Source organism: Juglans regia, chromosome 16, assembly GCF_001411555.2.
Source record: "Juglans regia cultivar Chandler chromosome 16, Walnut 2.0, whole genome shotgun sequence".
Lineage (NCBI taxonomy): Eukaryota > Viridiplantae > Streptophyta > Magnoliopsida > Fagales > Juglandaceae > Juglans > Juglans regia.
This window is the reverse complement of record NC_049916.1, coordinates 19982806-20009784: the sequence shown is the minus strand read 5'-3', so window position 1 is coordinate 20009784 and position 26979 is coordinate 19982806. Positions and strand designations below refer to the sequence as shown.

The 26979-nt window shown below is 34.1% G+C and overlaps 3 protein-coding genes across 3 annotated transcripts; all 3 read right to left on the bottom strand.

Annotated features, from left to right (window-relative positions):
* Positions 1 to 8463: 8463 nt before the first annotated feature.
* On the bottom strand, positions 8464 to 9497 carry LOC118344819 (protein FAR-RED IMPAIRED RESPONSE 1-like). The gene is made up of 3 exons (XM_035686223.1): positions 9058 to 9497; positions 8681 to 8947; positions 8464 to 8584 (listed from the first exon to the last, which is right to left on the bottom strand). Exons 1-3 carry the CDS (start codon positions 9495 to 9497, stop codon positions 8464 to 8466), a joined length of 828 nt encoding a protein of 275 aa, XP_035542116.1.
* A 10055-nt stretch (positions 9498 to 19552) lies between these two features.
* Positions 19553 to 21169, bottom strand: LOC109009258 (extracellular ribonuclease LE-like). Its single transcript, XM_018989684.2, has 4 exons — positions 20917 to 21169; positions 20643 to 20798; positions 20313 to 20517; positions 19553 to 20173 (listed from the first exon to the last, which is right to left on the bottom strand). Exons 1-4 carry the CDS (start codon positions 21016 to 21018, stop codon positions 19935 to 19937), a joined length of 702 nt encoding a protein of 233 aa, XP_018845229.2. The 5' UTR covers positions 21019 to 21169; the 3' UTR covers positions 19553 to 19934.
* Positions 21170 to 22847: 1678 nt separating this feature from the next.
* Positions 22848 to 25075, bottom strand: LOC109009257 (pentatricopeptide repeat-containing protein At2g02980, chloroplastic). Its single transcript, XM_018989682.2, has one exon. The coding sequence runs from the start codon at positions 25053 to 25055 to the stop codon at positions 23271 to 23273; it is 1785 nt and encodes a 594-aa protein (XP_018845227.2). The 5' UTR covers positions 25056 to 25075; the 3' UTR covers positions 22848 to 23270.
* Between the last annotated feature and the right edge of the window lie 1904 nt (positions 25076 to 26979).

The following is a 26979-nucleotide window of genomic DNA, read 5'->3' as shown; positions in this document are numbered from 1 at the left end:
TTTAATATATTTATTATATTCCCAATATGTTTACGATAATTATATATTATGTAATATAACATAATGTTATATATTAATTTTCTAATTATTACCTAGATTATAATTTTTCTATATAATAATAAATGAACGAATGAATACACATTTACTTAAAACAATTATCAAATTAATTATAGATCATAACATAAGAATTAGAATTTAAAAAAAAAAAAAAAAACTTCAAGCTCGAACTACTTGAATTCGAATCGTTTTTTTATTTTTAATCGAGTTTGATCTGAATTGGAATAATTTTAATGGTTAATGAGCAAAATTCGAATAAACATATTAATCAAGTTCGAGTATCTTGTTCGAATTCGATTGGATTGCAGGCCTAGTGACGACTCCACTGAAAGGAAGAGAAAAACTCCGTAATTCAGAACTGGCGCTTTGGCCGTCTCCCCTTTAATCTAATTTAATTATCCCATCAAATTCCAAAGAGCAATATATTTAATTATTATTTACCAATTAAAAAAAACAAAAAAAAGGACATACGAGACCAGGTCCGTCCAATCGAACTCTTCTTGAGTTTTCCGGAAGCGGATATTTTATTTTAGTTTTATTTTTTGAATACTATGTTTTGAGTCTTTTGACTGCCAACTCGAGACGGCAACGCGTGAGAACTGCTGTGACGTGGATCGCTGCGGTTGGTTGGTAGAGTAACGGGGGAACAAGGTTTTGACTTTTCTTTGCGACTTTTTTTTTTTTTTTTTTAAATATAGGAATTAGATTTTACTAGGGAGGGTTTTTCCGGGTGATTATTACTCTTATTAATTTTTTATGAACAGGTTAATTCATTATCATGACTAATTATCAGGTTATTCTAAATTTTAAATAAATTGGATGTATAGTATATAGTATTTTTTTTAATTAAAATTTATTCATCTGAATTTTAGCATTCTCAATTACATTAATAGCTGAATAATATATTTTAAGTAATTTTATAATTTAAATATTTAATAAAAAATATAACAACCAAATTAATAAATTAAAAATAACGACATTAATGTGGGACGTCAAGAGGACGTTAAAAGTCAATAATGTGGGAATATAACCAATTACCGGGTACTTTCCAAAGTGACAGGTGGGGATTCATCAGAGCAACGCCAATCTTTGAGAAGGACAACACGTAGAATAAAAACACGTAGATAAGAAAGCTAATGGGGATGACCTTGATGGGAACAAAGACATCCAATAACACGACTTCGACGACGACAGACAACACTAAAAAGTAAGAACTACAGTTACGCACGTGTAGTCGTTCCCATTCCATGAGTTCTTGTTATACCTTGAATTCTTCGCCTTGTTGATGCCGTCCTTGTATTCTTATAAAAAATAGATCCACTAAAATTTTTTTTTATAATTTTTTTTTTAAGGTGAGATATATTTTTTTATAAGACATATTTATTTGAAATTTATATAAATTATTTGTTATTTATTTTATACTCGATTTATTTAGCCTTGTTTATTTTTACAAGTGAGATGATATAAAATTAAAATTAAAAATTGAATAAAATATTATTAGAATATTTTTTTATATATATATTTTTTATTTTAAAATTTGAAAAAGTTAAATTATTTATTTTATTTTATATAAAAATTTTAAAAAATTATAATAATTAGATGAGATAAGAGGAATTGTAAAAATAAATAATACCATTTTATTGCAATTTTATAATATACTTCTTGTTGCTATTCTATTCTTAGATTTTAATGCCATTTTATTCTTAGATTTTCGTGAATATATCTTCCAGTCCGATGGTTTCAAAAGCGTGAATGTAAAATTTATCATTCCCGATCACGTGAGTTTATATGACGCATTTTAACTTATTTTTTATCTTACATGAGACTAGTCCGTAGTCGCTTTTTTTTTTTTTTGAAATAATCCGTAGTCGCTTTAGTAGTCGGTTGCAAGTAGTGTTTTTTATATGTATGTGTGTATATATAAATAATCTGTTAAGAGCATTAGTATTGATTTTGCTAAATATATCTTTAAAATTTAGTTAATATTATATTTTTTTATATTGACTTATTCTATTTAAATTCAATCTCTATATTATATTAGTCATTCATTTTTTATATAATAATTAAATATTATTAAATTAAATATTTTTTTATTTAATTTATTTATATCACATTTTATAATTATACCAATTTAATATTAATAATAATTATATTCTAATTAAATTAATATTAAAAAATTATATTTTTAAATGTCATTTAATGCTAATAATAAAAAAATTGAGATTAAACTCATCTAAAATTCTATCTAAACTTCTTAATCACTAACCAAATATCTAGCAATTAACGTACTCATTTCAATATCATTAAAAAATCTGCATCTACAAAGCACCTACATAAACACCTACAAGACATTTTAAGATCCTATGCAGAAATTCATACAAAATTTATGCAGAAATTCAACCACAAATTCCTATGCAGAAATTCATACAAAATTCAACTAGAAATCAAGCCGAATACCCATTTCCTACAAAATCACTGAATACCCATGCCGAATACTCCTTGGAGATGAGTTATCAAGCAGAAGAAAGAGATAGAGGAGTAATAAAATTATGCAAGAATATAATTACAGATAGAGAGAGAGAGGACTAAGAAATTAATATTTTAATATTCAGTGAATCAATTCTAATTTTTCATATTTAGTCAATTACTGTAGTAAAAGTTTAAATTATTTTAAATTTACTCAATTTAATGTGAAGTATTTTTTATATAAATTATTTAAATTTTGGCCTATCATTCCATTTGGTCAAGTTAATGAAAATGCTATCAATTAATAAACGGCATGTACGTAATAAATTTATAAGATTGAGGTATATTTTTCTAGATTCTAAGCTATATCTCTATTCTAGATTCCTATGTATAGCCTAGCCGTATCTATATACATAATTTAGTCGCAAAAAAAAAAAAATTAAGTTGCAATAATAATAGGGTATATATATATTAACGGTGAAAACAAGGATTATGGACCATTTTTTATTTTATTTTGATGTATTAAATATAAGCTATATACAAAATTTATTTAATAAATGTTCTTGTTTGACAAGCGGCTATTTCAGAATTAGAGAATATTTCCTAAAAAAAAAAAGAGAATACATTAACTATCATGCATATTCAAGAACTACTTAATTAATCTTTTTGGTTGTTATGTACTCTTTCCAACTGAGTAATAATTGCTAATTAAAAGCTTTTCTTTAAATAAATATTTTAGGTCATATTTTTACTAGAGAAACCATATGAATTGAGTTGATTGCTCTAATATATATGGATCATGTTATAATATATATATATATATATATATATATGTCGCATTAGTTAAAACATATTATTTGTTACTTATAATTAAATTGGTTTATAAATGATCTTTAATCTAAGATAATTAATAACCATTGAAAGTGAATATATAGCTAGGTGAACCCTTAATTTATTTATTTAAAAATGCGCCTCGTGTAGTCGCCGTGCAAACGAATCTGACGTGGCCAACCCAACAATGCACCATTTATCAACAAAAACGAAAACGCACCGTTTCGGTCGTTTCAGAACCTTTACCCCCTCCTTCGATTTCTCCTACCCGTTTCAGAACCTTTACCCCTACCTCTCTGTCTTTCTTTCTGTGTTCCTCTTCGATTTCAATTCCTCTCTGTGTTCAAGGTTTTACTCCCTTCCAAATCTCTCCCTCTCTGTGTTCTCCCTCGAAGACGAACTCCCTTCCATTTCCTTCCCTCTCTGTGTTTCCCTTCCATTTCCCTTTCTCTCTGCGTTTCCCTTCATCCCAAAAACCCTAACCCTAACCCTAACCCTAACCCTAACCGAAAGAGAGCCCCTTTACCTTCATCCCAAAACCCTAACCCTAACCCTAATCGAAAGAAAGCCCCTTTCCCATCATCTCAAAACCCTAATCCTAGAGGACGGTGATCAAGGAAGCAACCAATTAGTCGCCCCCTGTTCTATCTTAGAAGACGGTAATCTCGTATTGTTTGGTGCTATAGGTTGATTATTTTGTTACAAGTTTCATACTCATGTTGTAGGGTCGACCTGTATTTGTGGGAAAAAAAAATGGCAGTTGTATATGTTGCATGCTAGGGTTATTTCTCTTCAAGATTTGAGTTTGGATTGTAACATTGACAACCATAACCCAGCCCATTTAACATTGACAACCATAACATAAGCATTACATTATTGCACTTGCATTTTCGAAATATGTAGTGACATATTTCATCACATTTCAATCCTGTGATGAATTATTGCACTTGCACTTGCATGGTCGAAATATGTACTGACATAATTGTATTATGCATTATTTTTTTTGTTTTTGGTGTTCTTTTGCTGTTGTTTACTTTTCAAATATTTTGCTAAGGAGTTTTGCCTAGTGATGACTAGTGAATGGGATGTGCCTGTGGTATACGTGAAGTGATAAAACTATGGCATTCAATACAGTTTTATATTCAAGTCTAATCAAGCTTGTTTAACATTTTTAGTGTAGCTTACTCATTGATTGTTTGTTCTCCCTTGCTTCAGTCAAATTTTTATATTTAGATTTGTCTGCCACGATGCTTAAAACCAGTGTACCCCTCTCATTTTTGCTACGCTCAAATGAATAATTTTATGCTTTTGATATGTGTGCCTTTCCTAGAAGTGGTTCATGTTAGAATGTCGTTGTCATCATTGTCTTCTTCATCCTTTGCAAAACGTACTTTGGGTCAACCATTGTGCTTTTGTGGGGTTGAAGCTACATTGAGATACTCAAATACTAAAAGAAATCTAGGACGCCCATTCTTTGGGTGTCCAAAGTTTAACACAGTGAGTAAATACATGACTTGTAATGTAACATGTTTAATATTTTGATTGGTGCCGTTCATCTAACATTTTTTATATGTCTGCAAAATATGAGGGATTACCAAATTACAAGTATTTCAACTGGGCAATTACTTGTAATCAATACATAGAGCCGGATGTGCAAGAAAGACAAAATGAACTCTTAAGAAAGGAGAAAGAGCTTGAGAAGAGACTCAGCGATATCGAGAAGATGGAGATTGAGCTGCTTAAGAGAGAGTTAATGCTTCTTGAGAGAGAAGCTGTCTTAAGGCGTTCACGCACGCTATCGAAGGTTTATTGGGGTTTTGTAGTTCTCCTATGTTGTTATTTAGTGAAATAGTAGTGATTTATGTAACATATTAGTCTGAACTTGTAGTTTTAAATGTTATAAGTTATGTAGTTCTTAGATTTGTATAATTAAGTATTATAAGTTATTTAGAGAATTGATTTGTACTTTAGGCTGAATGTAGATTCAATTTCTGTAAACAAAATAGAGATATTTTGTATAATTAAGTGATCTGAATGTTGATTTGTAGTTTAGTCTGAATGTATAATTATTTAGTTCTTCAATTGTTGCACAGGTTGTTTGTTTACTTGAGTAGCAATGTAGATTAATGTCACTTGTACCAAGAAAAATGGCATTAATGAAATGTGCAGTAAAGCCTGAATTGCACGGTTATCATTTATATGTATTTTCTCAGCATTTTATGTATGCCTGTCATGCATTCTCTACAGCAACAAAATTCTCATTCATCATAACCATCATAGGGAGATTCACGGTGGGGATGTGCTTTGAAAATTAGGACCAGAGATTGCCTATGGCTCTCCTAAATTGTCCATTGCTTGATAATATATAGAGCATTGCATTAGTTTACATTATAGCAGTATCAAGAACGAATGAACGCAATATAGTATAGAAAATGCCGCAAATAAAAAGATGAATGGAAGAGGGTAGAGAATGAAAATACTACCAACTCACATGAGACATGGATTTTGCCATTTGAATATGATTAGACTGAGTGAACTTGGGGGGGAGAGTCATGAGTGGTTCATCCCTGCTAAGCTTCTGAAATGCCAATCCCAGGGCATATCCTAAGGCTCGTGCAACTGGAATGGGGTTTACTACATGACACATTACAACAACTGTATTTCTCAGACATCTTTTGTTGAAGAAATAACACATTATAACAACTGTATTTCTCTAAGACCCCTTTCCTGGAAGAAAACGTGCATAATACAAAATCTCCTGCATAATTGCATCACTAGGAATATGAAATGAAATGGCCATACAAAATCTCAATGCTTCCAAAATAAATGTGATGAAAAACTTCTTCTTATAAATACTTTCACTAGGAATATAAAAAACCATACAAAATCTACCTTCTTCCAAAATAAATTGGAAAAACTTCTTCTTATAAATATCTTCACTAGGAATATAAAATAGCCATACAAAATCTGCCCCTTCTTCCAAAATTAATTGGAAATAACTTTTCTTATAAATACCTTCACCACCAATATTTCTTCTTCCAACAAAAATAATTACAAAAACTATAACCACCAAGTTCTCTTCTTACAAAATTAATTACAAATTCTTAAAACTTGCCAATCTTGCTTCTCACAAAATTACAAAACCTATAACCCAACCCAAGCTTTCTTCTTACAAAACTAATTACAAAACTTGCTTACTTCCCACAAAAATAACTCTTACAAAAACTATAACCCAACCCAACCTTTCTTCTTACAAAAATAATTACAAAATCTTAAAAGTTGGGAATCCTAGGAAAAATGGGGGTCTTCATCCTTTCTGCACCAGTTGTGATCCATCACAACCCAAGGATGTCCGGTTGTGCGCCATCAAACCCAACAAAATCTGCTACGATTAATATGCAAATATTAACCCATGTATATAGGACAATTAAATTGTACAAAGTTAAGAAATGTTACACTTTCTTGGCTACCAATCAATGTTTCTCGGTGCTAGGTTTCAATATTGTCAAAAGCTGGGTTGTCCAGATCAGGATTTGTGATATCTACTTCTGATGACCCAAATAAATTCCTGCGTTTACCCATGACTGGTGTATCTCCTTCCGGTGTATCTCCTTCATCGCACTAAGACATCATATAATAAAGTAACAAGTAAAAATACTCAGTGCTCTAAGTTTACATTATCAAAATAATTCCACATGAACATGTTTATTTTTAATTCTCTCAATGTTAAAACATGCACCTGTTTGAATTTTCCTCTGACTTTGGGTGCTTTCTTCCTTTTGGCTTTAACCTTCCACAACTCAGTCTCCATCCTGGATGCTCTCCTCAAAGATGGGGGTCTTCATTTCCCTCTGACAACAAGTGGACTCTTGACTTGTGAACTACCAACTGCAGTTGTGTCCAATGTCTCAAAACCAGCATTTGAACCTGTTATTGGCAATGAACTAATAAATAAGACACATATAATTATAGAATTAAGTAAATATTAAAGAAGTAAACCATTTTAATAGACAATAAGGTTCGTCCAGTAAGAACCTATTTGGATTAAAGATAAGTTGCGTGTCTGCTCGTGATAACATTCAGTCACCTCATGTATCCTATTCTTTGCATCTTCAAATTGCTCTTTAGAATCCGCCGCATAAGTTGTCATCCCATAACACATATTCAATAGAATTGAATATCTATTACCATTTGGCCTCTGATCCCCTTCATCGTAGCTACTGGAGATTAATATGTATCTCCGCTTGATGTCTTTCCTCCATCGGTCTAGAATGTACCGGTCTGACAATGATTTTATGCCGTTAGCTTTAAATAAGGCCAAAATATGCCTACACAATATCCTCCTCATCTGAAATAACCCACATGAACACTTAGCATTACAGTCTTCCTCATTAAAGTCCACTGAATATTTAACCAGTTTACTGAACTCCTCAATACGAACTTCATCTTCTACCAAATAACTCTTCAATACACCATCTGATGTAATTTGAGATGGATTCAAATCGAGCACACCTATTACTTGCTGCTGAACTTCCCTAAATTTAGCGTTAGTCTACATCTCTTGGAATTTCTTTTCAATTGGGATCTAGATACACAGGGAATGGTTTGGCTAAATGACTGGAATTTCGCATGATTTTTATTCTCAATTTTCTTCCTCAGCGCATTGTCGAACTGGTCGACAAACTCCTTCAAGTTTTTCTTTGAATGAACATAATCGTTGAAAAAAGAATTCATACTCTCGCTGCCCTGGGTTGTACTCATTCCAGCCCAAAAGTGCTCTCGAAGGAATACTGGTACCCAATGCTGACGCTCCACATATAAACTCTTCAACCACGTATTCTTATGTAAGTCGTATGCGTTAATAAACCCGGTCCAACATTCCTCAAACTCCTCAATTGTTTGTGTGTTGTACACACATTTCATTAGTTGAGTTTTCAACCCATTTCTATAGGTAGCATATGACCCAAGCTTCTTAGGGACTTTCTTCAGTATATACCACAGGCATAATCTATGTCGAGTTTCAGGAAAGACAATAGCAATTGCATTTTTCATTGTTCTGTCTTGATCAGTAATAATAGCCTTTAGAACTATACCATCCATACACTGCAATCAGGTTTGGAACAGCCATATAAAGCTCTCCATGTCATCGCTGGAAATCAACCCAACCCCCAAAAGAATCAATTGCCCATGGTGATTTACACCAACAAATGGTGTGAAGGGCATCCCATACCTATTCATCAGGTATGTGGTGTCGAATGTGACCAAATCACCAAAATACTAGTAGGCTGCTTGACTACGTGGATCTGCCCAAAAAATATTATTTAACCTTCCATCATCGTCTAAATCCATCAACTCAAAAAACTCGTTATTCTTGTATTGCATCCTCATAAAATAATCTCGAAGTGCTCTAGCACCACCCGCACCAAGTTGTAAATGTCGTGCTTTGTAGATGTAATTGCAACAATCATTTTTCAAAAATGGGAGGTTCTCGAAGCCACCTGAGCCAACGACAAGTGATCCGTAACTCTTATTCAGTCGAATGCCAGCTAAGTCATTTGTGTCTAGGACTCTTTTCATGGTCTCGCTCACTTCTCTGTTACATCAAAAGAAGCAGGATTTCATTGGGCTGAGGCCATGATTATGTGTATTATAGACTGTTGTCAACCGCATATTTCCCTCGACTCTTAAGGCATTAATTTTTGCCTTACAGTCCGTTGTTCCCGTCGGATGTGGGTTGGCAAGATTGAAACTCTTATTCTGGGCCTTCCCTTCCCGTGCACACCAAGGGTGACATATCTGACACTTTGATCCTCTGATCTCTCACTCATTTGTGTCATCACCTCAAACTTGCATTTTTTAGCATAATGCTTATAATAGCTCAACGAGTCTTCAAACGAATTGAACTCCATCTCCGACTTTGGCTCCTCAGTGATGTCATCACCATCTGACGATGACACTACCTGTGGTGTACTAGTAGTGTCATCGTCAGTTTTCTGTTCATCTAGTCTATCCAACACAATTTCTTCATCTACTTTAGGAGAAGTACATGGCGCTTCAGTTTCTAGACAAACGGGTCTATCTTTTTGACCAACTCTTGCCCTCGTTACGGAACTTGTAGCGATAAATGGTCTCGGAGGTCCCATTCCATATTGAAATGGGTAACCAACGTTTTACTTAAAAAAAATGAAAACATTTAAAATGTTTCAAAAATAATTAACTTATAACTAAAAGACAAAAAGGAAGTTGAAAAATCACCTGAATATTGCTTGGATTTTTGTTACCATCTGGATATGGCAGGAAAGCTGGTGACCATGCAGGCACTGGTCTAAAGTAACCGTGCATGTAATTTGGATAGTTTAGTAGACCAATTTGAGGGATGTCCTAACATAAAAATAATAATAATAATTAGGATGCTAAACATTGAGTTGCAATAATTTTTTTAATTATGAAATAACATACTGAGTTTGAGGGATTAGAGCTAGATGGTGCTGGCGGAGATGGGTGTTCTTCTCCTTTTCCCATGCCCTGTACAAGTTGTTCAATATCCAAGGTCAGCCTTTGATAAGTTTTCAGGAAAATTATTTCAATTGACCAAGAGTGAAGACTAATATTGTACATACTTCATCTTTAAAAAAAAAAACTTATCACAATTTGATTATCATCAAATAATATTTACACACGCCATACATGATTGATGCATTTGTTTGTGAATTACACAACACCAATGACAACTAATTATGCAAGTTGGGAAAGAACTAATTCATGAATATCATGGTTCCCAATTATAATTACGTTCACCACTCTTTTTCAAGTTTGAACTGTTGATGATTCTGGTTGCATGGTTCTCAATTATAATCGTCCATTGGCTGCTTTTTAGAATTGAACTAAAGTACATGTGGAAAAAGAATTATCATCCTTCACCCAAGATCATTGTTGATCAATTGGCACTCCCTAGCTAACCAACCCATGCAATATATTCAAAGGCAAGCATGACTTTTTTTAAAGGACCACACTGATCAAACTTTACCAACATCAATCTTTAATATTTTTAATATTATTGGGTAATGTATTAATTCTTTTGTATGTGTAGCAAAATAAAAAGATCATTTCAACAATTCTTTTGATGATCTACTCCAAACATTTTGTATATTTAACAACAACTAAACTTTAACAATTATTAAATAATCAGAAAATGAATGTTTTCAGTCAATAAATCTCTACATATCTAACTCTATGCAATGCAAAAATTTTGTATTTAACAATACAGTTCTTCTATGTAGTTAACTCTATGCAGTAAGCGTTTTTGTTAACAATTTAATCTAAATCAGAACATGTTGTGGAAGAAAAAAACCAACTAAATCACAACATACTTGATTGTGTATCAGTGACCAAAACATTTAAACAAATGTTAAAATTGCAGATTGAATCACAGATGATGATATGTAGTGGTGGCGACGGTATGGGACGAAGATTGACCCACGAAAGCTAACCCACGAAACTTACCCATGTCGGTGACCCGAGATGCTGGCCCACGAAGTTAACCCAAACCAAGCCCACCAAGCTGGCCCAAATGACACTCGAGCTTGACATAGCCCAACGTAGACCGGCCTTACGTTTGGGCACCCAATGCACTTGGATCAACTTATATCGAGGTACGTCTGTGCAAGTTGGGTTTCAATCGACGCACTCTTGGCAAATGGCTCAATCTGCAGATGGGTCTCGCACGCAAAGGAGCAGAAGCGGGAAACGGAAGAATGAAATGGGTTTCAGGTCCACTTTCTCGTTTTCATTTCTGTGTTTTCTTTTAAATATCAGTTGACGTGGCATGACGCCACGTTAGCCGACTGCACGACGTTTACCTGCAGAGACTGTGTATAGAAGAACTGATTAATTAATTAAATACGTACATATATTGGATCAATCGATGTGAGAAACATGATGATCTTAATTTGTGTCTTGTTACGAGACGTGTTCTACATCAACCAAAGGTTTTAGTGTCAGTAGATTATAAGAATTGAACCCATGCAAGCCGAACATACATGATGTGGCGAAAAGGATGTGTTATACAATATAATATAATTCAAATAATTAAACCTGTTTTTTTTACGCCAGTTTAAAATTTTAAAATAAGTACTGATTTCATATGGTAATCGGGATTTCATGTCTCTGCTTTTGACTCAAGAACTTATGCTTTTGCAGATGTTAACGTTTTTGATCTTGTGCTGCACTATCTATTAGTTTTGTTGCTTATGACTGTTAGGGTATGGAGTATTAGCTTTGATATATTTTAGAAAGAATAATTATATTTGATATATATTGGATATAAAAAATAAAAATAAAAAAAGTTTAAACCACGTCATAATAATTTAGTACTGCTACAAAAGCACTTTTCTATTAAATTTAGCGAGGTGATCCACAAACAAAAATTCTACAGACAAGAAGTTTATTATGAACAAAAGTTCAATTACTCACGAGTACAATCCTAAATATTATTAGAGAAAACCTTCTCATCAGTACATCTGAAATAGGCTTGAGAACAGCCTCCAATATAATAAAGCCACGTAGCCCACCCATTACTGAAGGAATGGTCGTGCACTGCACTGCACCGAACCTGGTCTCTCTCTCTCTCTCTCTCTTCAAAAACGTAGAAGCTATTCTCTCCCTCATGCTCGTCTGTCTCTCTCGCATAACCCATCGATGCAACTAAGCCCAAGAGTGGGCACTGAAGCTCGTCTCTCCTCTTAGAAAATGTATCGCACATAGGTCAACTCTCCCTCTTTCTCTTCTTTCTCTCCCAATCACACCGAAGGAATGGTCTCTCTCTCTCATCAAATACCCATCGACACCAGCCAGCCCAAGACTGGTACGTATTGCGTTGGATTTTTTTTTTTTATTATTTCATATAAAGTTTATCTAGCATCGGTTTGGACTGAGATATGTGTGATACGTTTTTCCAATAAATTTGGTGTGGATTATTGCTTGAAATGGGAACCAATGAATTGTAATGGAAGTATTCGGTAAAGAAATAACATGCTATGCAGGGAAGGAGTTTAACCAATTTCCTCAAAGACTGTTACGTGTTACAATAAATTCCCTCAAAGCTCCCTTTATCCCTGCCCAGATTGTATGTTGTTGAGAGCTTCCTCTCTTGCCTAATTCCTTTCATTGGCCACTGTTAATTTTCTTGTAGAGAGAATTAATAATTCAAATTAATAATGCACAAAAAGAGTAGTTCTTAAATAATTTGGAGATGACTGATTACGTAAGTTCTCTGCTTATCCTTTAATTTCCTCAAATAAATGAAACCACTTACTAATCAAGTCTCCCTTACAACCCCATTTACCAAACTTTTGACGCACTGCAGCTTGAAACTGGAAAGTTGAGCCAACAAAAAGGCATTTTAGGATGAAAGCTCATGGAAAATGCTTAAGAATGCTTGATATTACTTCTATGTTGTCTTTCAAACATTTTATTTGTAGTTGTTGACCCGAAACTTGTGTTTGCAGCTTCTTTACGTTATGATGTTATTTTCTAACACCAACTTGAGATCGAGTAATCATGGTGTGGCAAGGAGGATCCAAGTTGGGAGCATCAATGGTTGAAGAAACTGAGTTGGTTGAAGATGGAAGATCATCATGCCGTGTAGGAGAAGGTGGGGTGGGGGTAGAGGTCAACACAGGCATGGAATGCAATGTGGGAATGAGAATGTCACCAAGCTCAGGTGGAAAAGGTACTTGCACAAAGGGAACACTAGAAACATCCACAGAGTTAGAAAGTAGGGGGTTAGGAGAATGCCAATCCAAAAAGGTGGATAAAATTTGGTTGCTAGATGAAGGAAGACGAAGATTCCCGGGCTGTTTGTAAGAAAAGGTTGACTCATCAAAAACTACATATCTGGAAATGACGGTTCAATGAGAGATAGGGTAGTAGCATTTGTACCCTTGGTTTTTGTCACTATAGCCCATAAAAATACAAAGGGGAGTTTTTGGGTCAAATTTGTTATGCTTAGTATCCCAAGTATATGGATAACATTTAGAACTAAAAACTCAAAGGGAGGTGTAGTCGGGATACTGAGCATAAAGGAGGAAAAAAAGGTGAGTGAAGATCTAAAGTAGTAGATGAGAGGCGACTGATTAAAAAAAGGGCAGTTGAAAGCGCTTCAACCCAAAAACGTTTAGGAACACCACTTTTAAAAAGTAAGGTCATACCGAATTCACGAATGGTACTGCCGTTCCACCAAACCATTTTGTTCAGGGGTGTGAGGGCATGAGTATTGATGGAGAATGAAAAAAATTAGATTTTCTTCGTAAAGGAATAAACCATATATATCTCGAAAAAACATCAACAAGATAAGCATAATATTAAAATTTGCTAACAAATAAAACGGGAGTGGGTCCCCATAAATCACAATAATATTTTTCAAATACATTGAAAGTATTATTAGAAAAGGGCAAAAAAGAAAGTTTACTCATTTTTTCTAATTGACAACTCTTACAAGTAGAAAGGTCTTTATATTTGCCAAGAACTGAAATAAAGCCTTTTGAACATAAAATTTGAAGAGTAGAAGCTTGAGGGTGTCCCAACTATTGAAGTCACACTTTTTAAAAAAATGTTCGAAATTGAGTGGAGAAGTGTGCTTCAAGGGGTGGGGAGATGACATATAAATTACCCTTCCGTTGTTCGTTCAACAATGTGTTGTTGGTCGCTCTTTCCTTAATAAAAAAACCAATACCAAAAAATTCACAATTGTAAGGATAATTAGAGGTTAATTGACTAATCAATAAGAGATTTTTCACCAAGTCAGGAACAAGTTAAACATCTTTTAATTTAATAAAAAGAATTACCAGATTTAATAAAAGTATCACCAATGTATATGATTTCACGAAACCTACCATCACCAATAAGAACAACATCATTGCCAAGATATTGACAAAGATTGGAGAGCATACCTGAATTACCTATCATGTGTGCTGAAGCAACTGTGTCCGCTATCCACTCAGCGTCATGAATGCCGTTTTCAAGTGTCATGGTAGCCAATGCTTGAGGGATGTCATTGGGCTGAAGAGCGTGATCAAACCGGTGCTAGCATTTTACTGTAGCATACCCATTTGTTCTGCAAATTTGACAAGTTTCTGTGCAAGTATTTTCCCAAGAAGAGTGATGTATAGTTGGGATAGAGTTGTTTTGTCTCCCAGTGGAAGAAGGATTTGGGTGAGACACGTGATTGGCTTGGGAGAAGCCACGTCCGCGAGAAGAGAAGTGCTTTGGTTTAGAGTTCCCATTCCTTGTTTTTTGTCCATAAAACACATAAATTTGTGTGTTTCGTGTCTCAAACCCCTACAACAGCGGCACAACCTTAGCATAAGAAGGCATCGACGGCTTGAGCATGGTGGTGTGAAGGGTTCGTACTTTGGTCTGAGGCCGTTGAGAAGGGTGAACTCCTTCAATTTGCCAGTCATCGATTGACCAATTGCTGCCAAATTATCACATACATTTTTGAATTTTTGAGATGGTCCTGTAACTAAACCAACGCCTCCTTCCCCATGTAAGTGAGTTGCTGAGTAAGTTGAAATTCTCTTTCTTGGAACTCTTGAGCATAGGTCTCTTGAAGAGCATGCCAAACTTGGTAGGAAGGAGCTTAAAACATTGGGTTCAATATTAACTCTTAGTTCAATTTAGCATGGTACAAATTAATAATGTGGATACCATAAAGTCGGTAGCTCTCCTCCAAGTCTATTTTTTGCCCCCATTTTCATATAAAGTTGTTCTCATTAGGCTTTCATACTAATTCTTCCTGTCTATTGGAAGATGGTAGAAATAAACAAAATGTAGGTTGAAGAATATGTTTTGACCCATAAAATTAGGGGTGTTAAAAAAAGCAAAAAACTAGTTCGGTCCGGTGCGGTACCGGTTTTTATATTTTGAAAATTGGTTTAAACCGTAGCAGAGCAGTATATATATTTATAATTTTTTATATGATATATAGTTTTTTATGTTATATTATATATATTATATGTTAAATTGTTAATTAATATAATATAAAATTCTAATCTTATTATTCAAGTCTGTTAATCTTATAATATAAAATTGATATAACATGTGATATAAATGATCTTATAATTTTTAATATAACATTTGATATAACACATAAATTTTACTCTTATAATATAAAATTAATATAACATAAAATTTTAATCTTAAACATAAACATTCTTAAATTTTTAAAATCGGTATATACCGATTCAGTTATAAAAAATGTATAAAATTAGGCTGAACCGAATTGGTTACATACCCACATAAAATTGACTGAGAGGTAGGTAGGTATACGCATTCTTTGCTATTTGTTTTATTTTTATTGTGGGATACAATCTCAAGTTATTGATCGGTATTTTTCTTGGACTCTTGTCCAATTGCTTTTACTAAGCATTACATATGCAATTTGTTTTCTACATTGAAAACATGGGCCACATTCGAACCAAGAAAAGAAAGGCTACTAAACCAAGGAACTGTTTAATGTTTATGATTGCTTTCAAAAAAAAAAAGGTTTATGATTTCTCTTAAGGATGTCTTGGGCTGGGCTCAAAAGGGAAAAACTCTTCCCAATTTATTGGGCCTGCTCAATCCTAGATGGGGCCTAACGCAAAATCTTAAAAAAAGGCCTTTTAAAATAAAAATAATTATCCTAATAACTTTTCTATTTTCTATATATATAAAAAAAAAATTTCATTACAATGCCAAAGGTAGGGAGCTAATCCACTAATCATATTCTTTCTTTTTTTTTTTTTTTTTTTTCAAAGAAAAATGACAAATTTTGTAGAAATAATTGTCATCATAAAATTAGGCACCAAATTACTGTGAGTATTGCTACTATGCCGTTTCATATTTTGCTCAATTGATGTGTATCCTATAGTTTATTAAAAAAATAAAATATTAATGTTCGAAATTAAAATAAAAAATAAAAACTGAAACTCTAAGTTTCTTTTACCTCTTTTTAATTTTTTTTTTAATTTTTTCAATAAATCGTATAGCATCACGGTACTACGTCAATGAAACAAAATAAGTGGTATAATCAGAAGGACATATATAGTAGCATTTCTCAATTGCTATAACAATTGATATATATTGTAAGTATACAGTAAGTACGCGAGTCTAAATTTATAATATGATTTAATATTGTTGTCATGTTCTCCTTAAGTTACTGTAGAATTAGAGATAATCTAATCTAATCACGTGGAATTAAATTTGGACTTGTAATGGAGAGGCATATATAGTTATTCTATTAGGAATCATTCGTAGGAATTAGTGCCGGCATTTGGAATTATTAATGACGCTGTGGCCATCATTAATAAACTACTCACTATAATTGATCCATGCGAGAAAATATCAAAATAATTATTAATTTGCAGTAGTACTGTTAGCTAATGGCTATAAATAATTAAATGATAGTTGTAGTTGTGAATGTGTAAATATGAGACTCATATGAAAAAAAATTAATTTTTTAATAATAGATTTTATTCTTTTTTAAAATGACTATACGACACTTGCGCACTTCACGTAGGATTGCATGTAGCATTACTTAAAAGTTAAGAATTTGAAATTTAAAAATATTTTATGTTTTAAGTTATATTTGAGAATTAAATTACGAGAAATTTTAAAAATTTTGTATATTTTATTTTATATAATGAATAAGTTTGTAAAGAAATAGAAACATGCCCTTGTACAAGCAGAAAAGTGTACATAGGTGGTTGGGGGTACCTAATTTTTTAAAGAGCCCACAAAATAAGACTATTTGGCCCCAAGACATAACTTTTATCACATTATTCTCATTTTGAAATATGTTTGTATGTTAACAAGTTAATGCACTTTCTTTATTTTTTAAAGAGTACGCTCTATTCAGGACTGTAAATAGAATTTCTCTTTATATATTTCATTAGATTTCTTATGTTTTTCCCAACAATTTTTTCATATTGCTCTTTGTTTTCATTAATAAATTTCATATTTTCATGATAATTTGTTTTTTTTCATCTTAGTAGCCACTAGAATTGGAACAAAGTTGTTTCTAGAATTAGAAATTAAATTGTAACATCCGAGTACCACTTGGGGTTGAACATGATTGGATGCATGATGCATGTGAATATATACGTGACTTTTCTTCTTTGGTAATTTGTGTACTTCTATATATAAATTTGTTTTTTTCCCCTCATGACAAGATTGACGCTGGAATTTGTAGAGATTCGTTCCCCAAACATCTCCAATGAAAGAAGAAGACATTAATGACCATCATCGAATTGTAAGACCATAATCTTGTCGTGTTATATAATATATATATATATATATATATATATATATATTTATGTAGTTTCATTGTTCCACGGCATGCATGCATGGAACTTAGAAATTAGGCCTAACTTCATGGGGGTGTATATAATTGAAATTCATATGGAAAATATTTTTCAAATATTTATGTGAAGAAGAAATGCTTATAATTGAAAGCAACATATATAATATTAATATAAATGCATGCATGCCAATCAAATCATCGTCCAAATCTTTTTGTAGTGTTTGTTGTCTTTAAGTGGCAGTGACCCACATAAGTCAGACTTGCACCCAATACTAGTACCTATATCCACCAACCATTACGAGAGAAATTCAATACATAAGCGTTGTGTGTTTTTTTTTTTTTTTTAAAGTAGGTATATATAAAATTTATATAAAAAATAATAATTCTCTTATTCTTTTTTAAAATAAGTGTATAATGCTTATACAATTCATAACTGTATCTAATATTATTCATTTATGAATTAAATTTTATAACCTGACTGAAAAGACAACAATCATGATCAAATTGTAAAATCACCATGATCGAATTGTGGAGATTCATTCACAAATTGACGTTACTTGATGTTGTACGTTAGATTTTAAAATTATTTTTATTGTAAATTATATTTAACATATGTATCATATGAAGACATGTCAAACGTATGTAGACATAACGTACTTTTATAAAATCTTTTTATAATTGAATTACTTCTCGTTATATATATTAAAATCATATTATATATATATAAATATACATGCCACAATACTTGACTTGGAACGTTGATGATTGAGATAAGCTTTGAAAGTTGTTGGCCCTTAAATTACGCCGGGTGCATACATATGTCTTCTAGCATTCATCTTATTATAATATTCTGGATTTTATTGTAATATATTGCCATTGTCCGGAACAAAAGAATTATATATTACACACCAGTTTGTAGGTTTCGAATTGCTCTCCCTAAAATGATTAGAACAAATATATATATATATATATATATATATATTAAAAATCCAGCTTTCAAATTTATAATTAGTTTATGCTTAGATCTGTCGGTGCAGCTAGGAAACGTCTGAGTTGAATTTTCAAAGTTTCGTTTTCATTTGAACCCAAAAGCTTAACATTCCCGAAAAATTATTGTCTATTTTGGATAGTCATGAATTACGTATTACTTTCGTTCTTTAGTATAAAATGTCATGTTATTAAATATTAATTTTTAAAAAGAAAAATGATACTTAGCTCCATCAATTTGCCTCTTAAAAATTATTGCTTGGATGTTTTAATTTTTTTTCTTAATGATTAAGGAAGTGAATATTAATGAAACTGTGATTTTTTTTTATTAAAAATATTTAAAAAATATTTGAAAAAAAAAAAAAAAAAAAAGAGTTGAATTTATACCATTTTAGAAACATAACCAATCATGATGGATCGAGAAAATTACCAAGCGTCGTTTTTCAAAACTACTACTCAAGAGGTTAATTAGATTGCTAGTTTTTCTTTATTTTCTTTGGCTTTTGTTATGAACCAAGAATTTGACTGAAATTTTCGTTGGTAATTTTTGTCTGATCGGCTTGAAAGTATAATTTTTCTTCCTTCAAAACATTTTTCTTGGTATAAAAAAACTCCCTTTAATTTAGTTAAATCATTTATTGCAGGAATTAAGTTGAAAGGTTAGGATCATTTGTCAATGCCTGTGATATGTTGTGTATAATATGTGTCAGCGAGTATGTATAGATAAGCGCAAGTGACTTCCATACACCCAATTCTCAATCTTTTTCACAATAGTGGTTGGAGGGTCTAAACATATGGATCGATTGGCATTGTGAAAGCATATATTTAGTCAAGAAAATATTAAGTTCCAATCACTCCAGCAAGAAAATGTCGGAATATTCAACAACTCCATCCGGATCGAATACAATCTCCAGTAAAATTATAAACAATATTGATATATGCCATAAAAAATCACGTTCTTCCCATTCCTCCACTGTAAAAGCAATGAAGAAAGATAACTATTATAAGTACGGAGAAGATGTTCAATATCTTCTTCTCCCCCAAAAGAAAATGAAGAGATTTGGATTCATGTTGTCTATTATGAGCTGGTAGGCAAGACAAGACACCCACGATTATTTGAGCAGAAACTGAAAAGTAAATCACAATCTTATAACATAAACTCGCAGTTGATGAATGATATGGGTTTTAATCAATTATTTTGAGCCGGATAGCATCGACAGATCAGCGTAGGACATCGTCCCTTCATTGCAGTTTAGAAGGCTGGGAATTTTACTGCAGAGGAACAGCCGGAATTACCGAGTTTGGATAGCGCTGCCGCTGGACATTCCTCGAAGGAAACTTGATAACGGCCGACACAGAGATAAACCTGGTAAAGTTGGCTCTTCCCCGATGCATCCGTATTACATTTTATCCAAGGCTCATACCCGATCGTCCTCTTTATGGCACTCTTTATGGCAGCTAAGCTGTAAAACTTCCCATTTGGTCGAATTCCTGTTCCCAAAAAATAAAAATAAAAACCAAATACATCCGCGTCGAAGTTAGAAACAATTTTCAAGATTTGAATGAGAACCGATCGACCAATCCTGGTTCAGTGAAAAGATATCAGCATATATAGATGAGAAATTAATACCAGCATTCTCGAGGATTTGGAGGATGTTTGCTCGGCCTTTGAGAACAAGAGTTTCTTGGAAGTATGAATGTTGAGTTGGGTCATATCTAGACATTGAGCAGGTTCCATATTTAGTCCATTCATGTGTCCACAAGCTTGTACTGTCGCTACTTGGGCACGCTAGTGATGGCCAGTTTGCATGCAGTTTAGGGATCAGGTCTGAGAGCTGCAGTACCGTCGTCATAAACAATTAACTTCAAACTTGCAACATGTATCAACATTTTTGCTCTTGTAATATGGTAATTAATTTAGATTAATCTGATCAAAGGGCCAAGAAACTTGTTTTCTTACCTTTGATGGATTAATAGAGTCGTTAGAAGGGCAGTAGATCTCGTATTGGCCACTGTTATAGTATGGCCGAAACCCAGAGATGCTGAAATCTGCCGCTGGTTTTCCTGTTGTTGGGTAGCAACACCTTCCTGTGCTGTGGCAGGCTGATCCTGGCCACTGCATTAGAAGAGTGGATGATCAAAGATTGAGCTCCAATGCATTTACATGCAAATGTATGTGTATCATGTGTGTGTGAAGATGAACTCTATATACAATAAGAAACAGTACAACACACCTGCTGTATAAAGTAGAAGAAATTGTAGGCCTGTGATCCACATGCAATTGCCAAGCATTCTAGTATTAGAAGCTGAACAAAGAAAGAATGGTAGGATTTCATCTCTTGATTCCCTCTCTCTTTCTCAGTTCTCTCTATTTTTTTTTTCTCTCTCTGCTAGCTTTGTGGTATTTCTTCTGAATATCTTGACCGGGTGTAGATGGATATTATTTATAAACAAATATGAATAATTGTGGACTCTGGATAGAAAATATTCGTGCGTATCCGTATGACTCATTGAAGTTTTTATATTATTACATATAAAATCGTTTGCTTGAAATTTATGCCTAAAATCTCTCTTCTTCCTGATTTGATGGGTGTTTTTCTATTGATTTTGTCAAGCTGTTCCTGTCCCACACAGTCGTTGAGAGTTCGGTTTGAAAGGCGATAAATATTCTTCTATTCTTTTTTTGTATTCTTGACGTCTGATGTTCTTCAGAGATACATTTTGGGGACAAATCTCGTCCCCACATATACATGCAATCATTTGAAATAATCGGATTAAATATTACCCAACAAATTAATTTAATCCCCAGCTGATTATCAATGTGCAAATAGCAACGAATATTGCCGCACGTGCAAACTGTTCGACTCGTTTATACACGCATATATTAGTGATGCAACCAATCATATTAATAGAATGTACAAAAGTGACTGTACATAAAATTTTTGATATACTATATCATAAGTTTTATTACCAACCAGATTTATTAAATATTGCTAATGATCATGAGTACTCCATCCGGACACAAAGCCTCAAAAGTCAAAACTATACAACCCTAGCTCGTTTCTGCATTTCATTAGGCATACGCAACTTGATTGTATTTTACTTTCGTTCTAAAATATTCTTGTCTCTTGGGTATTTCTTCTCTCATGCTCTTTTCATGACATTTTCTCTCTAAGCATTGATGACATGAGCATGGGAGGTGGTTCCGTTTCAGCGAACCCTCCCTCTGATGTTCACCCTCCTGCATGTAAGCTTGCAGTTCAGCATGAAAATGTGCTTCCTTATGTGGGATAGTTTTAATATAAGCAAAGTTGACACTCTGCAAGTTGGACTCTTGGCATTTAGGGATATTTCTCTTGCTAAAATGGCTTCCAACCCATAGATTAGGCCGGGATAAAGGTGTTAGCCCAGAAATCATGGAGACAACGATTCTGTCAAAGCATTGAATTCTCCCAACATTGGCTCTGTGTCCGACAGTGGGTCTGCTACACATATATTGCAACCCATGACTGCAACGGCTACGTCAAGACCACATATGGCATTGTTTTAAAAAACAGGACCACATATGGCAACCCACGACAGCAGAGCTCCTTAAAAGTGCAAATCATCCTCTTTTTACACTTCGATATTTTCCTTGTATAACACTGTTTCAAACGGTCATATCCTATCAATTGAAGACTTTCTAAGACCAAACTTGCACTAATTTAAAAAAAAAAAAAAAAAAAGAATAAGTATTGGAGCTAATCCAGAAATTTATAGGTTTGATCTCTGAATCTGGTTCACTTTCTATTGAGCAAAAGGTTTGAAAGGTACGAAATAACTAAGGACTTTCCAATCATGGTAACTGAACAAAACCTTGAAGAAAAAAATACGGTTCAACACTTGTACTACTTTAGATGGTCCAAACGGCACGACAGAGCAACAGTTGGGGCTTAGAAACCCACCCCCCCCCCAAAGTTGGGTTCAAAAGAAGTGTACTATGCAATCAATTAACCAAAAAAGAGCCTGCAACTCCCCAAAAAAAAAAAAAAAGAAGAAACTAAAGAGTTGGGTTCAAAAGAAGTGGACTATGCAATTAACCAAAAAAGAGCCTGTACAACTGAGCAGCTAAGTGCAAAGACACGGAGAAATGCCTCAGACTTTTGTAGTTGCATTCTAGTGTTGCGAGTAAATCCACAGCAATTAACCAAGTCTTCAATGGTGTAGTGATTATATGATTATATTTTTACAAACTGATACCGAAATGCATATTTATGCATCATATATCAACCAAAACCAGGTAATGTCATTGGGGGATATTACATAGCAAGATCACTAGCTTGATGCCAAACTTCTACACATTGGCTGTTGAAAAACACCAATGAAGGTCACAATCCATTTACAAGCCTGACCATGGAGCCAATCTTTTTTGCTCTTCCCAGCTCTCACATCATGAACATCACTGAGAGTTTGTCATAAAAAAAGAAGATGCTAGATGCGATTGGAATTAAAGAGAATGCCCTCCAATGATCGTGAGAAAATATGCTGCAACAATGTCCGGTACAACTATCTGTTATGTGAAACATGATTTTTGGCTCAACAAATTTTACTACCAGTAATCCCCACAAGAGCACTTCCCATCTTTGAAATGATGGAATCGCTGGACATCTCTAAGAATTATCTGTCTATCAAAAATTAATGTTATAAATTTAGCAGCTGAATGGCAATCTCCACAGACCTTTAGGTTCTTCACCACCCAAATTGTTGTGCCAGGAGGAGTGTTTAGGAGCCCAAAAGTAATAGCCAATTTCTCACTATGATATCTCAGAGGAATTTCTTTGTCTTCTTCTTCCATGTCTGCATGGAAGACTAAAGAAGTATCAGGGCTGTACCCAACCAACTTTAATTCCTTGACTAACTCGTCAAGTGCCCGGTGCAAGTCTTTAGAAACAGGTTGCACCCCCTCACCAGAGAAGAATTCATGCACTACATTGTTCACCTCCACTGAGCTACACCCAGGTACCTTCACCACTCCTTTATCTTTCATCATTTTCCTCAAATTGTTCACATCTTCCCATCTACCAGCCCTACCACACAAGTTTGATAAGATCACATAGTCTCCACCATGAGAGTCATCTAATTCAGAAATCCGTCCAAACACCTGCTTCGCCAATTCTACATTGCCGTGGCTGCTACAAGAAGATAACAAAGTCCGCCAAAGTATGGGAGTTGGCTTGATTGGCAATCCATCTATAAAGTTATAAGCCTCATCTAAGCGCCCCGCTCGACCTAGCAAATCCACCATACATCCATAGTGCTTTATCCCAGGCAGTATCCCATACTTGTCACTCATGCTGTAGAAATACCAACAGCCTTCCTCTACTAAGCCAGTGTGGCTGCAAGCGTATAAAAGGCCCAAAAATGTAATCTCATCAGGTCGCACTCTAGCCCTATTCATTTCCTCAAACATTGTTATGGCTTTGGAACCATGACCATGAGTGGCATACGCCATAATCATTGCCGACCAAGCCTGCGTGTCTCTTACAGGCATGTTCTCAAACACAGACGCAGCCTCATCCAGGCTTCCACACTTCGCATACATATCTATTAGTGCAGTGTTCACCTTTACATATTTATCAAAACCATTCTTCTTAATATACTCATGTATCCACCTCCCCAAGTCAAATGCTCCTAACAAGGCACATGATGAAAGAACACTAAGCATAGTTACATCAGTAGGCTGGATATTCCTCGCTTGCAATTCTCGGAACAACGACAATGCCTCATTGGGCCGAGTACTTCGAGCATAACCAGTGATTATTGCATTAAAAGTAACAACACAAGGCTCAGTTATCTTATCAAAGACAAGACGGGCAGCATCCACATCTCCACACTCAGTATACATGTTTATTAGTGTAGGACATACATATATATTACTGTTGAGCCCAAGTTTGATAGCAAGGCAATGCAATTGTTTGCCTTCTTGTAACGCCTTAGAGCTTGCACATGCCTTGAGGAGGGACGGGAAGGTGTAGTCATCGGGGGCGATGCCAGAGCAAAGAATATCAGAAAAGAGCACAATCGCTCGAAGAGGCGTATCGGAGCGGGAATAGCCACGGGCCAAGGTGTTGAAGACGACAATGTCAGGTTGGGAAATTTGATCGAACAGGTTGCGTGCGTGGTCCATGGCGGGGCCACTGGGAATGAGAGTACAGAAACTGATGAGCTTGGCGAGGACAGTGAAGTCGTTCTGGAGGTGGGTTTTTATGGCAAAGGCTTGGATTTGCTTGAGCTCTCTGAGAGAGGCGCATTGGGGTACGAGAGAGAGAGGAGAGCTTGAATTGGGCTTTGGAGAACACAAAGGGCTTACTTGGAGCACGTTAGCTGCTGCCATTTGAGCTCTACCGTGTGCTTGGGTCCGGTTGTATGTGTTATAGAATTAAGAAATACATAGATTTATGTACACATACATATATAAACACACATAAATACTTTCTTCACAAAACAATTTCACAAAAATAAACTTACAAACTGGTATGAGTTGATACGATACATTAGATTATAAAATTATTTTTATTATAAAATAAATCTAACGTATTATAAAAAATCAGGTAAGTTTGTATGCTAACTTTTATGAGATCTCTCGGTGTTTGTATCACTTGTTTATATATATTGAAATTTAATTCATCTGATTTTCAAAGAACATCGAAATTGACAGTAAAAAATTTATAAAAAGAAATTAATTAAATAACAGTTTTTTTTTTCAAATTTTATTTACTTTTGCTTTAATTTGATGAGTAATAATATATGTATAACCCTTTATATAACTATGTTTTTAATTGAGAGAAATTCTGTAAAAATAAATTACTTTTATAATCTCATTTAAAATAGGGAAATGCTTTTCCCACATAAGGTGGTCACCGATTGATTTTTTTTTTTTAACTTAATTTTTAAGTAAGGATTTTAAAATGAATTTATGATATTTATTTTTTTAAAAAATATATTTAAAGAATTTAAAAAAATGTTTAAAAAAAAGAAGCTAATTTTTCTTTTGCCTATTCGGCGGTTGTTTCGGTGGCCTCCCTCTGTGACAGTAGTACCATCCTTTAAAATATGGTTGTGAAAAAGGTTGCATGTGCATCATCCTAATTTGATATGATTAAATTTAGAATATAATTATATTAAGTAGTTGTGAATTATTTGTAGATGAATTGTTGTTTAATCATGTTAGGGATAAAGTTGACTCGTCCAGCCCATCGAAAATTTATCGCTAATAATAAGAAAAGAAACAAATAAAAAAAATCTAGCCTATAGATAAAATTAATAAGGGATAAAGCAAGTTGACTTTAGACTCTTAAAAGAAAATGGCTTCATAAGGCAAGTAGGACTCAATCACTCCAAGAAAGGAAATAAACCTCTAGAAAAGGAGGTGATCTTTACAAATCTAACAAGCTCTCTACAACTTCTGTACGCACGGACTCCACCACGCACAATGACACCAAATGATATTCTCTCAATGGAGACATTACCTTCAACCTCTTGAAACTCTAAATTCCTCAATTGTATTGAAAATATGTAAAATCACCTATTATTGTAGATTTCGCCCCCAAATAATCCATGGACATAAGCTTTTATTCCGAACCCTATAAATCTCTGTGTCTCTTTTTATTTATTTTTATTCGCTTACTCGAAGAGCACCGTATCGACGGCTGAATATCATCATGGGCCAACATAACTCTTTCTTCCATTTCGGCCTGTTGTGCAATTTTTGGCATTAATAGTTTGTGTCTTCTGTGGGATCTGATTTATTTTCTTCACCGGAAGTGAGAGAATGAGGATTTCCTTACCTCTGAAGTAATCTCTGAATAAATAGATAAGATTCCCTCGCATTTTTATTTTATTACTTTAGGTAACAAAAAAAATGGGAAAGAAGACCTGGGCGAGAGAATTCCTCACCCATACGGTTAGGAATATTGTGTACTTTGGTACACTGTGCATAAGACACATACAGCCTAGAAGAAAAGTCCCTCGCCCCAAGTGCACTGTACACTTAATTGCACAGTGCACGCTGCATAGGTATCAATAGTGCATGGCATGTATAGTGTCATGCATAATGGCGCAATGGGATGTGGGTAGAAACACTGTGCATGTAAGTGCACAGTGCGTCCAAGAAATATCCCATGGGAACACTGTGCACTTAGGTGCACAGTGCACCCAAGGCATATCCTATGAGTGGCATGCATAGTTCCGTGCGTAACGAGGGCACAGTTGCGTTCACCTGGGAACTTCCTAGCCTACCCGCAAGGGTCGGCAAGTTA